Source organism: Brassica napus, chromosome A3, assembly GCF_020379485.1.
Source record: "Brassica napus cultivar Da-Ae chromosome A3, Da-Ae, whole genome shotgun sequence".
In the NCBI taxonomy this organism is placed as follows: domain Eukaryota; kingdom Viridiplantae; phylum Streptophyta; class Magnoliopsida; order Brassicales; family Brassicaceae; genus Brassica; species Brassica napus.
The window spans coordinates 17,332,968-17,348,881 of NC_063436.1; the positions used below are offsets into that span (position 1 = coordinate 17,332,968).

The 15,914-nt window shown below is 37.2% G+C and overlaps 3 protein-coding genes across 5 annotated transcripts; 1 reads left to right on the plus strand and 2 right to left on the minus strand.

Moving 5' to 3' along the window:
* Positions 1 to 4,174: 4,174 nt before the first annotated feature.
* Positions 4,175 to 7,526, minus strand: LOC106390470 (YTH domain-containing protein ECT2). The gene is made up of 9 exons (XM_013830939.3): positions 7,226 to 7,526; positions 6,936 to 7,012; positions 6,703 to 6,847; positions 6,554 to 6,621; positions 5,978 to 6,460; positions 5,308 to 5,901; positions 5,006 to 5,218; positions 4,764 to 4,910; positions 4,175 to 4,682 (listed from the first exon to the last, which is right to left on the minus strand). The coding sequence occupies exons 1-9, from the start codon at positions 7,254 to 7,256 to the stop codon at positions 4,521 to 4,523; spliced, it is 1,920 nt and encodes a 639-aa protein (XP_013686393.3). The 5' UTR covers positions 7,257 to 7,526; the 3' UTR covers positions 4,175 to 4,520.
* A 709-nt stretch (positions 7,527 to 8,235) lies between these two features.
* On the plus strand, positions 8,236 to 11,918 carry LOC106390948 (chaperonin 60 subunit beta 2, chloroplastic). Its single transcript, XM_013831506.3, has 15 exons — positions 8,236 to 8,444; positions 8,783 to 8,975; positions 9,057 to 9,182; positions 9,257 to 9,394; positions 9,477 to 9,572; positions 9,657 to 9,899; positions 9,977 to 10,211; positions 10,303 to 10,472; positions 10,552 to 10,629; positions 10,709 to 10,780; positions 10,874 to 10,978; positions 11,060 to 11,152; positions 11,240 to 11,332; positions 11,422 to 11,545; positions 11,638 to 11,918. Exons 2-15 carry the CDS (start codon positions 8,790 to 8,792, stop codon positions 11,649 to 11,651), a joined length of 1,773 nt encoding a protein of 590 aa, XP_013686960.1. The 5' UTR covers positions 8,236 to 8,444; positions 8,783 to 8,789; the 3' UTR covers positions 11,652 to 11,918.
* A 1,747-nt stretch (positions 11,919 to 13,665) lies between these two features.
* On the minus strand, positions 13,666 to 15,562 carry LOC106394777. 3 transcript variants are annotated; one of them, XM_013835333.3, is made up of 3 exons: positions 15,405 to 15,562; positions 14,133 to 15,335; positions 13,666 to 13,998 (listed from the first exon to the last, which is right to left on the minus strand). In XM_013835333.3, exons 2-3 carry the CDS (start codon positions 14,573 to 14,575, stop codon positions 13,941 to 13,943), a joined length of 501 nt encoding a protein of 166 aa, XP_013690787.1. In that variant the 5' UTR covers positions 14,576 to 15,335; positions 15,405 to 15,562; the 3' UTR covers positions 13,666 to 13,940. The 3 variants fall into 3 exon arrangements, with proteins under 3 accessions (XP_013690787.1, XP_013690789.1, XP_013690790.1); XM_013835335.3 differs by having other exon boundaries at positions 14,139 to 15,335; positions 15,405 to 15,557; XM_013835336.3 differs by having other exon boundaries at positions 14,198 to 15,335; positions 15,405 to 15,531.
* Positions 15,563 to 15,914: the final 352 nt, after the last annotated feature.

Consider the following 15,914-nt stretch of genomic DNA (forward strand, 5'->3'; position numbering starts at 1 on the left):
AATCAACTAAATACAGTTAACAAAATTAGTCAAATATAGAATGCAAGAAAGTATTATTTAGTTCAGAGTGAAATATAAAACTCATTTTACGTGAAATAACTAAACTAATCATCAATTTTTTAATACCATGGTTATATGTTCAATTAAGATAATAACATAAATTAATCAAAATAAATATTTTTACATATTTTGCCTACATTTGTATCATAAACCAATTTTAATTATAGAATTAAAATAAAATACTAAAAAATAATTATTGTATTTTTTTATATTATAAATATATATATATATATTCGTGCATGCGCTCGGAAAAATTACCTAGTTTGTAAATAGATTTTAGGTAACAAGTAATAAAAACAATTTGCAAGTAACCAAGCGAGGACGGTCCAGTGGTCTTGAGGGAGCTTTGGCCTCACTACGGATCCGAGTTCGAATTCCGCTGGCCACCGTTGATTAAAATGGGGTGAAAAAGGCGGTCCTCCAGGATGTTTTCTGCGGAGATGTACTTAGGCGTTAGTCGGGTTTCCTCTGAAGTGTCCGGATTACCTGGATTATCAAAAAAAATTTACAAGTACACTGTTTTTAACAAACATTTGAAATTGCAAGTACCGGCCTTTAGTACACCAAATGTATGCTTAACAGAAGTTTTGCTCTGTGAAATCCATTTTCGCACTCTTGTTACTCCGTCGTCGTAGCTGTCCTTGCTCTGTGAAATCCATTCTTAGAGACTTTCCTCTACTACTCTTATTGAGTTGATTAACAGAAGTTTTCGAAGATTACTCAGAATCAAAAAGTTTCAAGATTTCAATTCAAGTCATAGTGTTACTGTTACCATACAGTTTGCCCTATGAAAGATACAAGATTAGGTTAAAACTGTTTAAAGCTTTTTTACTCTGAGATATCCTTTTTTTTTGGACAACTACTCTGAGATATCCATTTCAAGCAATACTATCAATTCAAGCAATGTCAAGCATAACAATTTTCTTATGAGCTAGTCAAACTATAGATTTTATTCTTCTTAACATTGTAAATCAAACTTCTCCGTAACTTCCTTGGAAAAATTCCTCTCCAAGATAACATATGAATCTATATATATGGAAAGACCATTTATAAAAAGATGAACCCTCGGCTAAGGGGTCATAGCGGCTAGATGAACCGATTGTAAAAATTGTTTCGTTTGTATCTTTTGTTATACTTATAGCTTTCAAAAATGTGTCCATTTATAAAAAGAAAAATCTCGACAAAAATTATCAGCAAAGGAGTAGAAACACTCGATTAATCGCTTTAAGGTACCTCGTCATGCTATATTTGTCACTTGTCAGCCACCACAGCCTCACGATCAAGATACCATTCTTACACTATTATTCTGTCATTTTGATAACCCTCCGTCCCTCCCCTTCATAGCTAGCTATGTGTATTGTGTTGTGCGACATTTTGAGTGTGTGTGTGTGTTGTTCACTTCTTCAACCCTGTCCAAACCCCTCAAATTTGGGAGGCCATATACATTTTACGATAATCATTTATAAGAAAATTTATATTTACAATTTAAGAACCATATAGATCTTTCACTCATCATGATCTAAACGTGGTTTTGAGTTTTCAATTTATTTAGATGTCGATGTATCATGCGAAAGAAACAAACATGATAAAATGCCAATCTGATACTTTAATTTTACAGTATTCAAAATGTGTATATGATCATTTTGTTTTTCTTTCAACGAGCTATCAGTTTCAAGAAATAATATCAATTCAGTCATGCATAATCCAATTTTTAAAAATTGATAACGTAATACAAGGACGAGTAGAAACAACGTCAAGCATGCATCTCGACTACATTTTTCATCGTTGGCAAATGTAATACAAAACGAACATTGCATTAGATATTTTACTTAGAAATTTCGTAATATTTGCGTATGAGCTGAACTATTTGAATAGAAATAGCGAGTCAATCATCCCCTTAAAATCATAAGAATCAGAGACCTAGTCTTCTCTAATTCTGTCTCGGTATTTTATGTTTATTTTAGTTTAAAGATTATCAAACTTCTCCATAACTTCCTCCCCGATATAATATGTGAATTATAAAAGGAGCAATATCTGGAGAGACTTTGTCTCATCAACTGTTTAAATTAAAATTATGAATGAAATATCCGAGAGCCCCATCTGATTAGTTATTGATATATGATTTAACTTATTCACATCTTTTATTCATATAAATACACACATATATACGTAAGCGTTACATATCAACACAAAAGATAGATGAAATGAAGATGAACATGTGGTTCACTGCTTTACTTCTGATTCTTTCTTTGGTTTTCTCATCATCTTATATGGTTTCGGCTCAGCCATACAAAATCCGCAAACTGGGTTAGTAATATACATATAGATCAGCTCCATCTAAATACAGTTCATGAAATCTACCCAATATTGTATATGGTGTGTTATATATTTCCTTGTATGAATAAAACTAATTTTTATTTATACAGGCGCAACCATTGAAACACCGCCTAGTAGAACACCACCGGCGGGGAAACATGGCGGCAAGACGAACCGGTTATAAAAATTGTTTATTTTTCTTTCTTGATCATTTTTGTCGAGATTTTTTTTATATATAGACACATTTTCCTCTTTTTTTTCTTCTTCTGAAAAGCTAAGTTTAAGGACCGTGTATATGAGAGGATAGAAACACTCGACTATATTTATACCTGCATCTCCAAAGCAGTCTCTGCAGCAAGCTCGCTTGTCTGAGTTGTCTTGATCACCCTATAAGGTACCTCGATATGCTATTTGTCACTTGTCAGCCACCACAGCCTCACGATCAAGATACCTTTATTACACTCTTGTCCTGTCATTTTTGAGGACCCAAATTGATGGTAAACACTGGAATTTTCAACATGCAAAAGAATAAGGTGAAAAATATGAGAAACTAAAAAGTCAACATGCTTTCAAAAAAAAAAAAACAACTAAAAAGTCAACATCCGCTCATGTAGCATTACGTTGACTTATCACCAACCTTGGTGAGAGACTGAGAGCGACCTGGTGATATAATATCTATTAACCTTTTTTTCCTATTGTCTAATATTAACTACTTTATAAAATACTATTTTCTTGTTTATTTATTTATACTTGGCATGAACAATTACGTTGTCTATGTTTCTAACCAATATACACAAGACTACAAGAGAAAGGAGCGAAAATAAAAGAAAGAGAATCTCAAAAGTACATGCTTCTAACTTCATGGATAGAAATATTTTGTAGGGGGCCAAACTAAAATTATCTAAAATATTAAGGGTAAATTACTATAAACAAAGGGGCATAATTGAAATTATTCCGTGTTTCACATAGAGTTTTGAAATATTATTGGGGGCATGCCACCCCCTGTTATGTAGCCACTGATTCGCATCATTTTTTATTTGGATGACACGATTAATTAACAAAAAAAAAAATGACAATCACGTTAATATAATAAGTTTTTTAATGACAGTAATGACTGATGTTTCGACATCTACTTGCATGAACCTAACTGTCATACTTTTTTTTTTGTTAAAAACCTAACTGTCATACTTGCATGAACAGGTTTGTTTCTTGCAAAACAAAATTATACGGTATTTAGCATTTGCAACTGCATCATCTAAAGTCTTGTTTATACTATCCAAGATTGTAAACAAAGATTGGGGACTTTCAAGATCATAAATCAAATATAAAAAGTGATGATGATAGATTACAATATCCATCACATATCTACAAATATGACAGTAGAATACTCAAGTTCAACATATTGGCGAAATATGGGGTTGACGAGAAATGAGACTTGCCTTGGTCTTGGTTGGCATGTAGAAAGGTTAGTGTCCAGAAGTAAACAAGTCTTGTGTTGAGTAGCCAAGTGTCTGCTCATTAAAAGGAAAACATTGTTCATCAAGGATTACATGTGACAGCTGATTGTAGGAGATTGGTCAGTACAATAGCATTCTTTTCTTTTTGTACCCAATCATATCTTACACTGAAGATTTTAATTAGGAATGATTAAATTTTGGATGATGGCATAACAAAGAAAGGCCAAAAGAGGCCAAGACCATCAAAACTCAGATTCTACTGAAGAACTCAAACAGAGCAAGTATAAACCCATAAAAAGGTAAAGAAAAGAACTTTCATCTGCCTATAATACCAACATGAATGAAAACAAATCCCACCCTGCTTTTATCTCCTTTTTTTCTCTACTTCTTCCCGCTATTTAGCAGGTCATACAAGCAATTTTACAGGGAGGAGCAACAGATAATGAAAAATTGAAAAAAAAAAAAGAAACAGAAAATTGTAAAGACAGGTGAAAACAAGAACAAGAAAAGATTGAAAAAAAAACTGGGATTTTTAATTTTTAAGGGCAAAGAAACAGGTCTCGTCGGTCTTTCCTTGCTTCAAAGCTCACAGCACTCGTTCTCAAGAGAAACTGCAAACGGGATAGTTCATAGCTTCTTCTCTCTTGTTGCGTTTTATGCTCGAGCCGTGAGTAGCGTCTGACTAATCTAGCAACCATTTGCCACCACACCAACTGGCTTAGCAACAGACCCATTCTCATCAACCTTTACATCACCGGTAGTTTGAGCAGCTGGAGGAGATTCCTTATTAGCCGAATCAGCAGTAGCGGTCTCCTTTTTCTCATCCGTTGTAGTTTTCTCCTCACTAACCTGTTGATTTAGTTCATTTAAATGTCAGAAGAAACACTCGACTTGTACAAAAAGATTTAAAGAACTGGATATTGTTCTTACCTGTTTCTGGGTTTGGTGTTGCTTGGCCTTCTTCTCCAAGATAGTCTTCTGTCGAACCTCATAGAAGGAGAAGTCATCCAAAATGCAAGTCTTGCTAGTATGCTCCTTGAAAATTTTCACAATCTTCAAACCTTGCTCCAACTTGACCTATACAACACGATCCCACAAAAGAAACTTCAGCACAAGAAGAAAAAATATCGACATAACTTGCAGAGATGTAAAAGCTTTTACGGGTCTAATACCTCTTGGGTGTCTCTGGAGTTAGTGACAGGCTTGTTCTCATTGTTCTCCAGGGTAATATGTTTCAGCAAACTGTTTGGAACATCCTTCACAATATGCCACTTGAGAGGGAAAGAGCCTGTCCACTTGTCTTGCTGCCAGTAGTCCACATTTGTGTCGAAATCAACCGGTCCTGTCATTTCAGCAAGCCCGACAAATTGTCCACTTGCATTGACCTGGAAAACAATAAAACAGGTGAGTATGACTCAATATCATCAAGTAAGAAGTATTAAAAAAGCACTGCATTTAAGGATTTTATACACACCGAGAAGAAGAGAAAGATAGGACAGCCGCCAGGTTTCTGCTGAGCTTCCTGATATGCCGCAGCAAGCTTCTTGTTTCCATTTGGTGTGCTAGCCCAAACGTTATACTTGATGCTCTTGTGCACATCATCTTCGCTGTAGGACTTGATGACAAAGAACATAGCGTTCGCATAATCCACCGGGAAATCTTCTTTGTTGTACTGTTCTCTGTCAGGAACAATGCATGTGTTCTCCGTCTCCACAGCCTCAGCTACATTTGACTCGCTAGTCTGCTCCTTAACCTCTAAGCTATCTTCTGAATTTTCCTTCTGGTTCTTTGCGCCCCTGGCTCTGGGTCCCCTGTTAAGTTCATTCAGACCATCTGCGTTGTTCTCATTTCCGTAGAAGAAACTGTTACCCCTTCCAAAACCTCTGTATCTGTTGTCTGTTGTGCTCCCCCATCCTCTTCCATTTGTTCTTGAATCATACCAAGAAGAACTATAGCCCATACCAGATCTCCCCGAGCTACCATAGTTACCATATAACTTGCTTTGATACATCTTGCTGTAGTATCCATGAGTACCGTAGCTTGTCATTGATGCAGGCTGGTGCACACCCTGCACAGAGAACATTGATTGAGGGCCAATTTTTACGCGAATAAAACAGACAATAGATCAAAGAAAGATACCATACCGTGTAGTTAGAATTTGAGCGGTAGTTTTGATTCCTCGATGAAGTCACACTGTTTGCCTTAGAATAGGAGGATGCAACAGGTCTCTGAACATCTGAATAACCAGTACCATAATATCCATCATAGTTAAATCTAGCGTCCTGATAACCAGCAGCATAACCCCCTGCAGTAGCGCCATTTCCATACATATTGCTTGAAGTGTTGAATGCAGTCTGGTTATTAGGTTTCCCTGCAGCGGATCCATTGGTTCCTTTTGCCATACCAGCAGCAGATGCAACATTCTTGCTTTCCGCAGGTTTCAGACCACCAGCTTTGTTTGCAGCGAGATCTCCCTGGGTAGGTGTAGCAACAGATGAAGCAAAAGATCCAGTGGGGAAAAAGGCAGGATACTGGTACTGCTGAGCTCCATACAACTGCCCATCCCCGCCAACCTGCGGAGCAGGGCTTGTCGCTGGCGAGTAAGGATATGCTGCATACCCATAACCCTGAGAATACACAAGAGACAATATTCAAGCTATTAAGCAGAGAAAATATGAAGAAAACGAAATGCACAGTGGCCAAAGTAAGCATAAACTTACAGAAGTCATGTCAACACCCTCAGGAGTTTGGTAACCAGTGTATTCGCTCCAGTCACCAGTCCCATATCCTGAAAGATAAAAGAAACTTTGTTAAGCATTGGCGATAAACTTGTGAAATTAATAGAGGGGTTTTCGGATGAAGCCACCACCATAATAAAAGGGCTGCTGGTAGGCATTCGGAACATAGCAAACCGAAGGGTCGACAGCATCACTGGGAAGCAACGGTGTCAAAGATCTGTCAAAGGAAGGAACTTGACCATTTAAATCCACTCCTCCATACTGGTAAACAGCGGTCTGCACATACAAATCACAAAAAGAACAAAGCTTGTTAGTGGCAAACACAGACCAAAACATAAAATAAAAAACAGAGCTGCTTTCACACCTTCTTTGGCTCAGGAATCTCCGAAGCTGCTTTTGGTTGAGAGTCCAAGGAGAGGTTCTGCAACATATCAGCAGATTCTACAAAACAAAGGTGAGTCAAGGAAACAACCACTATAACAGTGAAAAGCAAACATCTTTAGCTACAAGCAGAGATTTTGAGAAAACCCAAATTAAATCTAAGCAATATCAGTCAAATCGAGAACGAAGCTCAATTCGAGATCCAATAACGCAAAAACAAAGAGATCGAGCAACAGAGAACACAGATCGAGAGAACGTAAACAAAAAGGATACGGTCAGCAGGTGAAGAAGCAACGGCAGCCATGAGACCAGATGTCGAATTTGATAGATCCTTGGATGCGAGCAAGAGAGAGAGAGAGAGTGGATAGAAACCCTAGAGGGAATCGGATGGAATCTAGGGTTTGAATTTGGCCGCGCAGCCGCCAAAGAGAGAGAGAGGGTTTTTGTGTGTTTGGGGGAAAGAGGAGGAGGAGGAGAAAAGGGTTTTGCCTCGAGTGATTCAAATAGATCCACGACCACGAACTCCCCTCCTTTTTTTCTTTTTTTTCTTTCTAATTTCCACTATTTTATTTTTGTTTCTTCTTCCCTAAGATTTTATTTCCTCTTTTATTATAAAGACTTGGACCTAGACCGTCTGCTTTTGGTAATTACCACGAAGTTTCCTTCCTCAGTAAGCGCACAAACAAAAAAAAATGTATAAATGAAAATAATCTTTAACTGAAAATTAAATGTTGTATTTATTCGTCATCTTAAATGTTTTATTTATTCCTATACTTTTTTAATAAAAAGTTATAGTGTGAATTTTTTTGACATTAAAAGGTTTTTCTTTGTCAGCCAAAAAGGCTATTTTATTATTTACACTTTGGAGTTATAGAGTGATTATATTTGTTTGTAACTCAATAACAATATTTTTAGTTTAACAATCTAGAATCAGAAAAAAAGGATTACATCATACATTGAAATTTGTTTTCTAGATTTAATTTAATTTAATAAATATTTTCTTCATTGCAGAAAATATTTTAAAATTATATCTACTTTTAGCATATTATAAAAAAAAAATTGAGTTTTCGTATAAAAAACACATGCACATATCTGGTCCGATCGTTGAACCGCTTTTAATGGGCCAATTGTGTAGATTTTCAAGGCTATCTAAAATGGGTCTTTTGAATCAAGTAATCATAAATAGGCCCAAATCAAACCAACCCGGAAAAAAATAACCAGGATCCGATTACCTAATCCGACGTGTTCTGGAGTGTTCTTGCAATAACAAGACAAAAAACAATCCATCCAACGGCCACGATTAACTCGAAGCTTCAAGAGCAAAGAGATCATCACTGCACTTCCTTTATATTTAGCAAAGAAAAACAAGCAGAAGCGCCATTCTCCAGAGCGAAACAACCAGATAAAACCTATTCTCTCCATTCGTCTTCCTTATCCGGAACAAACTCTCCGGCGGATATCAATCTCAGCTTCTCCGTCGTTCTACCTTACGGTGAGTGTCCTTTTCTCATCTGTTGTGCCCAATGTTTCAGTCCATGTAGTGTTTGGTTCGACAAGAAGTATTAAAGTACTGTTGCATGAATGAAACACTCACTAGTGAGCTCTGAGATTCTGGAATTGCATTGTGTCTTGTCGAGTGTTTGGTTATCAATTGTTAGTACATTAACGAAACTAGTTTTTGGAAAAAAGTTTTGCTTTTTACATATGGGTCTATGCTTTGTTACATAGTTTGATTAGCTAATGCTAAAATGTTTGTGGTCATACAGTTTGACTGGGGTCTTGTCTGACTGTTTGGTTTACTAATGTTTATCTGACTGTTGGGTTTTTCAGTGTGACAATGGCATCGACTTTCACTGCTACGTCTTCACTTGGCTCCTTGATTGCTCCCAATGCCCTCAAGTTTCCTTCAAGCACATTTGGAAAGAGACAGAATGTGTGCTCAAGAAGAACCCATCCTGCCATTGTTTGTGCAGCCAAGGAGTTGCATTTCAACAAGGATGGTTCTACCATAAAGAAACTTCAAGTAAGAATCTGCGGCGATAATTAGGATTCGTTTCTTTTTTTCTTTTTTTTTTTGGTTTCTAATTGCTCTGCGTTTTATTAGACCGGTGTTAACAAGCTAGCCGACCTTGTCGGTGTCACACTTGGACCAAAAGGGAGAAACGTTGTCCTTGAGAGCAAGTATGGATCTCCAAAAATTGTTAATGATGGTGTCACCGTTGCTAGGGAGGTATGAAGTTATTGTCTGTTTGGTAATTATGTTTTAAAATAGCTTTTGTAAGCTTAAGTTTTTCTTGTGGTTAGGTGGAGTTGGAGGACCCAGTTGAGAACATTGGTGCAAAGCTTGTAAGGCAAGCAGCTGCAAAGACCAATGACTTGGCTGGTGACGGTACAACAACATCCGTTGTTCTTGCACAAGGTTTTATTGCTGAGGGTGTCAAGGTTTGTACATTCTTCATTCATCCTTCTCTGATGTAAACTCAAAAGAACAGTATAATAGTCTGAAATTTTGTATTTTTTTCAGGTGGTGGCTGCAGGTGCTAACCCTGTGTTAATCACCAGAGGCATTGAGAAGACAGCAAAGGCTTTGGTTCACGAGCTGAAGCGAATGTCCAAGGAGGTAACTTTCTTCTTGGAACTATCTTTTTGATCTGTCAAAAAACCGTAGCTAGAGGATCTAATGGTTATGCCATTGGAAACATAGGTTGAAGACAGTGAGCTTGCGGATGTGGCGGCTGTTAGTGCCGGCAACAACCCTGAAGTTGGAAACATGATTGCTGAAGCAATGAGCAAAGTGGGCAGGAAAGGTGTGGTGACACTTGAGGAGGGTAAAAGCGCTGAGAATCACCTTTACGTGGTGGAAGGAATGCAGTTTGACCGTGGTTATATCTCCCCATACTTCGTTACAGACAGTGAGAAAATGTCTGTCGAGTATGATAATTGCAAGGTAAATGTTTTGTGTTCACAGCTACTGTAATGATACTGTGATGATAGGTAGCTTAATGAAGCTTTTCTACTGTGCAGTTGCTTCTTGTTGACAAGAAGGTTACCAATGCAAGGGACCTTGTTGGTGTTCTAGAGGATGCAATTAGAGGCGGTTACCCGATCCTAATCATTGCAGAAGATATTGAACAAGAAGCTTTGGCTACTCTTGTTGTTAACAAGCTTAGAGGCACTTTGAAAATAGCAGCTCTTAAAGCTCCTGGATTTGGAGAGCGCAAGAGCCAGTACCTTGACGATATCGCCATTCTAACCGGAGGTAACTGATGTTTCTGTAACAAAACCTTTATGTGGGTAACAGTTAGAATCATTTCATTGTTTAAAATCTTGTTGGGGTTTTGTGGGTGCAGCAACTGTGATAAGAGAGGAAGTTGGTCTTTCTCTTGACAAAGCTGGGAAAGAGGTTTTAGGTACCGCCTCTAAGGTTGTTCTCACCAAGGAGATGACGACCATTGTGGGTGATGGTAGCACACAGGAAGCTGTGAACAAGCGTGTGATACAGATTAAGAATTTAATTGAGGTATGTGTGAGATAAGCTGCAGATTATGTATATCGCTTTTTTGTTGTGCTAAGAAGGCAATGGTTGATTGGTTGTGCAGCAAGCGGAGCAAGAGTATGAGAAGGAAAAATTGAATGAGAGAATTGCAAAGCTTTCCGGTGGAGTTGCTGTAATTCAAGTATGTATTTTCACATGATATTGTTTAATTTATACTAATTTTAGTGAACCTAACTAGAGTTCATGCATATTGGTTAAAGGTTGGAGCACAAACTGAGACAGAGCTCAAAGAAAAGAAGCTAAGAGTTGAAGATGCTCTTAACGCTACAAAGGTGATTTTCTTAATCCAGCTAGTTGGGTTATACATGATTTTGTTATTCTGACTAGTCATGAACTATCTTAATCATATTCTTATCGAGTTTCAGGCTGCGGTTGCGGAAGGTATTGTTGTTGGTGGTGGTTGCACTTTACTTCGTCTTGCAGCCAAGGTTGATGCCATCAAGGATACCCTTGAAAACGATGAAGAAAAGGTAAGCAGTGAACCCAAGAACTTTGGATTCAGTGCACTTTGCTTTCTCTGACTTAGTTTCTAACTATTCTTGAGTATATAGGTTGGAGCAGAGATCGTTAAAAGAGCCTTGAGTTACCCTCTGAAGTTGATAGCAAAGAATGCTGGTGTCAACGGAAGCGTTGTCAGTGAGAAGGTAACTGACATAACGTTAAACCTCCACTCATGTACAGCTCTTGATCTAAGTAAGCTGGTTGACAAAACGTATCTATATTCATTACAGGTGCTAGCTAACGATAACGTGAAGTTCGGATATAATGCTGCAACTGGGAAGTATGAAGATCTGATGGCTGCAGGAATCATCGACCCCACAAAGGTCAGTTTTTCACAACACACAACTCTGTTTGCTGAACGGTTTGATGATAAAGTTCTCCATGAACATGAGTGAGTTTATGCATTTTTCAGGTTGTGAGATGTTGCTTGGAACATGCGGCCTCGGTTGCAAAGACGTTCTTGATGTCTGACTGTGTGGTTGTTGAGATCAAGGAGCCAGAGCCAGTTCCTGCTGGCAACCCAATGGACAATTCAGGTTAGTCCTAATGCATTGATGGAAGCTTGGACAATAGCATCAAAACTCATGTTTCTGCATCTCTGAATCTCTTTGACTTTGGCTTGTTGCAGGATATGGATACTGAGATACACCAGACAGATTTGCTCTTGAAGATAGAAGAGATAAATGAACGAGTAGCTCACCGGGATATGGATTACTTTAGCTTGCAGACAGTGTGCTAAGTGTAATGATTTTTTGAACCAGAGCATAATGTGTATCTTAGATATCAAATCATTTTGAATAAATTGTGTCAGTGTAGTTCTTCAAAATGTTAACGTCTTAAACGGTAACATTAAACAAGTGTAGTAGAAAGCAATTCTTTTTACTATCCTAAAACCGTAACAATGTACTACCTTAATGTATAGCAAAAGCCACAAGAGGAACAGGGCTAAATCTCGAGCGAGCTTCTTTACCTATCATCATCGGACAAAACTAAACTCAACTGATCACAAGAGCAAATCCGGCTGGTGTATCTCAGTATCCATATCCCGGTGAGCTACTCGTTCATTTATGAGGATAAGGCTTAGAGAAGCAGATGAAAGAAGGGCACTGGATCTTACACTACACAACAACACCCTCATCAAGACATATGTTGGGTCTTTGAAACACCCAATCACCAATCTTGTCTTATAAACAATAATTAAGTAAAACTTTGTAAATTTGTAAATATAACATATATGTAATAATAAATATTTGTAAATTATGTCCGTATGTACGGACAAAACACTTATACAGGAGTAAGGCCGTATATCCACCCATACAGGATACATGAGTAAGGCCGGCTTAAGTAAAGATACTATTGATGAATAAAATATTTTTTACTATAATCTGAAGTAAAGATACTATTGATGAATAAAATTTAACATTTGTTACTAAATAAACTCATTCATTTACCAGTATATCCACCTATACAAGAGTAAGGCCGGTTTAGTGCAGGGGCGGTCAGTACGACCGCCTCAGCACTCACGTCAAAATAATTTTGTTTTATTTTTTTACAATATTTTTTTTAATTTTATTAACATATAAGAAAATTTAAACCAGATAATACTAGAAAATATGATAATATAAAATATTAAATTATATTAATAATAAAAATAAATAGAGTACTTATTTTTAAATAGCTTTAAATATTTAGTTTTCTAACAACATTTGTTTTGGAAAAGAAAAAAAAAGATTAATGGAAGGGCCTTTAAAAAAAAAATAGCCCATGGGCCTCTGTTTCTATCGACAGGAGAAAAGGATTGTACTAGAGGTATATTAAACTCCTTACTAAGTTAATCAAGTTGAAAAGGAACGCAAGCGACGAAGAACATTCGGAACTCCGAGAACGAGAAGATGTCTACTGGTGAGAAGTTTGAACTCGGTGTTGCTTTGAAAGGTAAGCTCTCTCTCTCTCTTCTTCTTCTTCTGGCATTGATTTGAAGTTGTTTTAAGCTGTTTCTTCTTGTTGTGCAGGTAAAAGAATGTGTGTAACAACGAACAAGGGATCCTCCTACCAGGGAATCCTTGAACAAATTACTGATTGTGCTTGTCATGGAGCATCGCTGCTGCTTCGCGACGGCACAATGCAGTATTATTTGGCATTCAGCGATATCAAAGAGATGAAAGAAGAAGTAAATATTGATAATGAAATTGTTTATGTATGAAATTTGGTAATTGTTTTCAGTTGGTTTTAAAAATTGGCATTTGAAATCTTAATGTTTGTTTCTGTTGGCTAGGTGGAGTTGGAGGAAACACTCCTGGTTAGTCCCGAGACTCTGATTCCGTTGATGGAAGCTTTAGACAATTAACATCAAAACCTCTTGTTTCTTCATCTCTGAATCTCTTTTGACTTTGTCTTGTTCCAGGATGTGGATACTGAGATAGACCAATGAACATCCTAAGACGAGAGTAGCTCACCGGGATACGGATTACTTTAGCTTGCAAACAAAAGTTGATGTGCTAAGTGTAATGTTTTTTTTTTTAACCAGAGCATTATGTGTTCTTAGATATCAAATTTGGAATCTTTTTGAATAATAAATTGTCAAAATGTTGTTCTTCAAATTGTCCACGTCTTAGATAAAAAGAAACTTCAAATCTCCAAAACACAAAGCACATAATAAAAATTCAAAAACTAAAGCTTCTTGAATCTGAGTGAGAAAGAAGTTCACTAACTTGTCTAAGAAACAAGTGTAGCAGAAAGCAATTTTTTTTTACAATCCTAAAACCGTAACAAAATGCTAGCAAATGTAGATTGGCTGAACACAACTGCAGATTCTACTATATGTATGTACTACCTTTATGTATATGGATTCTAAAGCTAAAGCCACAAGACAAACAAGCTTCTTCACCTTTCACCATTGCCTTATCTCCAGGTAAAACTGAACTCAGCTGATCACAGAATAACGCAGACACAGCTTTTATCGCCATCATATCTGATATCATCTTCTTCACTGCAAGTTAAATGAAGTATCAGACAATCAACTAACATACTGAAAAGATCATATCAAGAAACCAGAGAAGCAGTGTCACAAAAAAAAAAAAAAAAAAAAAAAGAAACCAGAGAAGCTGCAAGCAAATATCAGACCAAAACCTAGACTCGAATTCCCGGACTTCAGCAAGTTCTTTCCCCATCAAATCCACCCACTGTACCTTCTTCTTCTTCTCCATTATCCCACCATCTGCTGAATCTAAAACCTCCTTTGTACTGCTTCTCAGGATCTCCCCATCACTATGTCCTTCCTCTTCTTCCTGTTTCTCCTCAAGGGTACAATCTTCTTCCTTCTCCTCTATAACATAATCTGTTTCCCTAACCTTATTCAACAAACCATTAACATGGTCAACACCTTCTTCTACATGTGCATCAACATAATGATCATCATCATTGTCATCAACAACGGTACTAGCGGAAGACGCCACTTGAGGAGGCGTGCTCTCCAATCTCTGCGAGCCTGGTGTGTAGATGTGAGGAGACGGCTTAGAGAAGCAGATGAAAGAAGGGCACTGGATCTTACACAGCAAAACCCTCATCAAAAACTATATGTTGGTTCTTTGAAACACCTAGTCACCAGTCTTGTCTTTGATAAAGTAACAAACTTAATGTGCTCAGATTGGAAAGAAAACAGTTATGATTTCTGAAAAGAACAAAACAGCAGCAAGGGGGGTTCGAGGAAGAGTTAATAACCACAGTACATAAACATCTCCTCTTTGATAGAATCCAAAGACCATTTAATTATAAGTTGATCAGATGAGAAACAGATAAAAGTATAGGTAGGGACCATGCTAGGAAAAGGACAGATTCCTATTGATCACAGTCGTCAGTTTTTTACTGTTGGTTCCTGATTGTTTCACCCATCAATGTCATAAAACATCACATGTTTTTTTATTCGGCTTATAGTGAGAGTATCTGCAATGGTGGAAGTCAACCATTGTCTGGATTCTGTATTACTAAAAATGGGATTAAACTGGACGAGCATCCAACATGATGTAACTTTACTTTTGTATGTATTATTATATGTCTCTCTGTTTCAAGCATTCATCAAGAAAAAATAATTAACTGGATTTGTTTTGCTATTTAAACGTGTTTGTTACACCTGCTTCTTCCAACTTCTTGATGGAGAAATAATAAAAAAAAATACATAACAATGTTAAAGCTACAACCATGAGGTGTTACTGCTGAATTTTAAGAACAGGAAACGCAATGACGTCTCTTATACTAGCGGAGTTCGATTGGGTAGTCCAAGACAAATGTTGGCTGCACAAGTTTTGGCTCTACAACAACTTCAAAAACCTAGAAAATCATTAAAACTTATTTCAGCACATAAATCTGATGGTAAGTTATCAGCTGAAGAAACTTTACCTCATTAAGAAGATGGCCCAGGGAAGAGCAAGCTTTAACTCCAGATTTGTCCTTGGGCTCAAGAACGTCTTGGAGTGCCAAAAGAACCCTGTCTTTAGCATTCCTGAGTTACAAGGTAGAGATCTCTCCCAAGTGAGTTATGATACGTTACAAAAGGTCTAGCTTCGGCACCACCAGTTGCTCCCTAGTTTTCACAAATTCATGAAACCAACTCTCAGATACAATCTACTAAAACAAAACATACGATCAGCACTTGTTGATCCGCGTAACCGAAAACAAGTCTAACTATCTTATGAAAATGTTGCAGAAAGATATACATTGTGAGCTACGCATTTCGTTTTAGAGATTATGCACAAAAGAAACTAAATGCTGCAGTGAGAGTTTGAAGATTTTAGATAACCTACTTTTGCCCTTTTGCGGAATACATCAGCCACTTCAGGATTAGCAATCATATCCACATACCTAGCAATATCAAACACGGTTAGTGAAATGAAAATAAAACTTATTGAG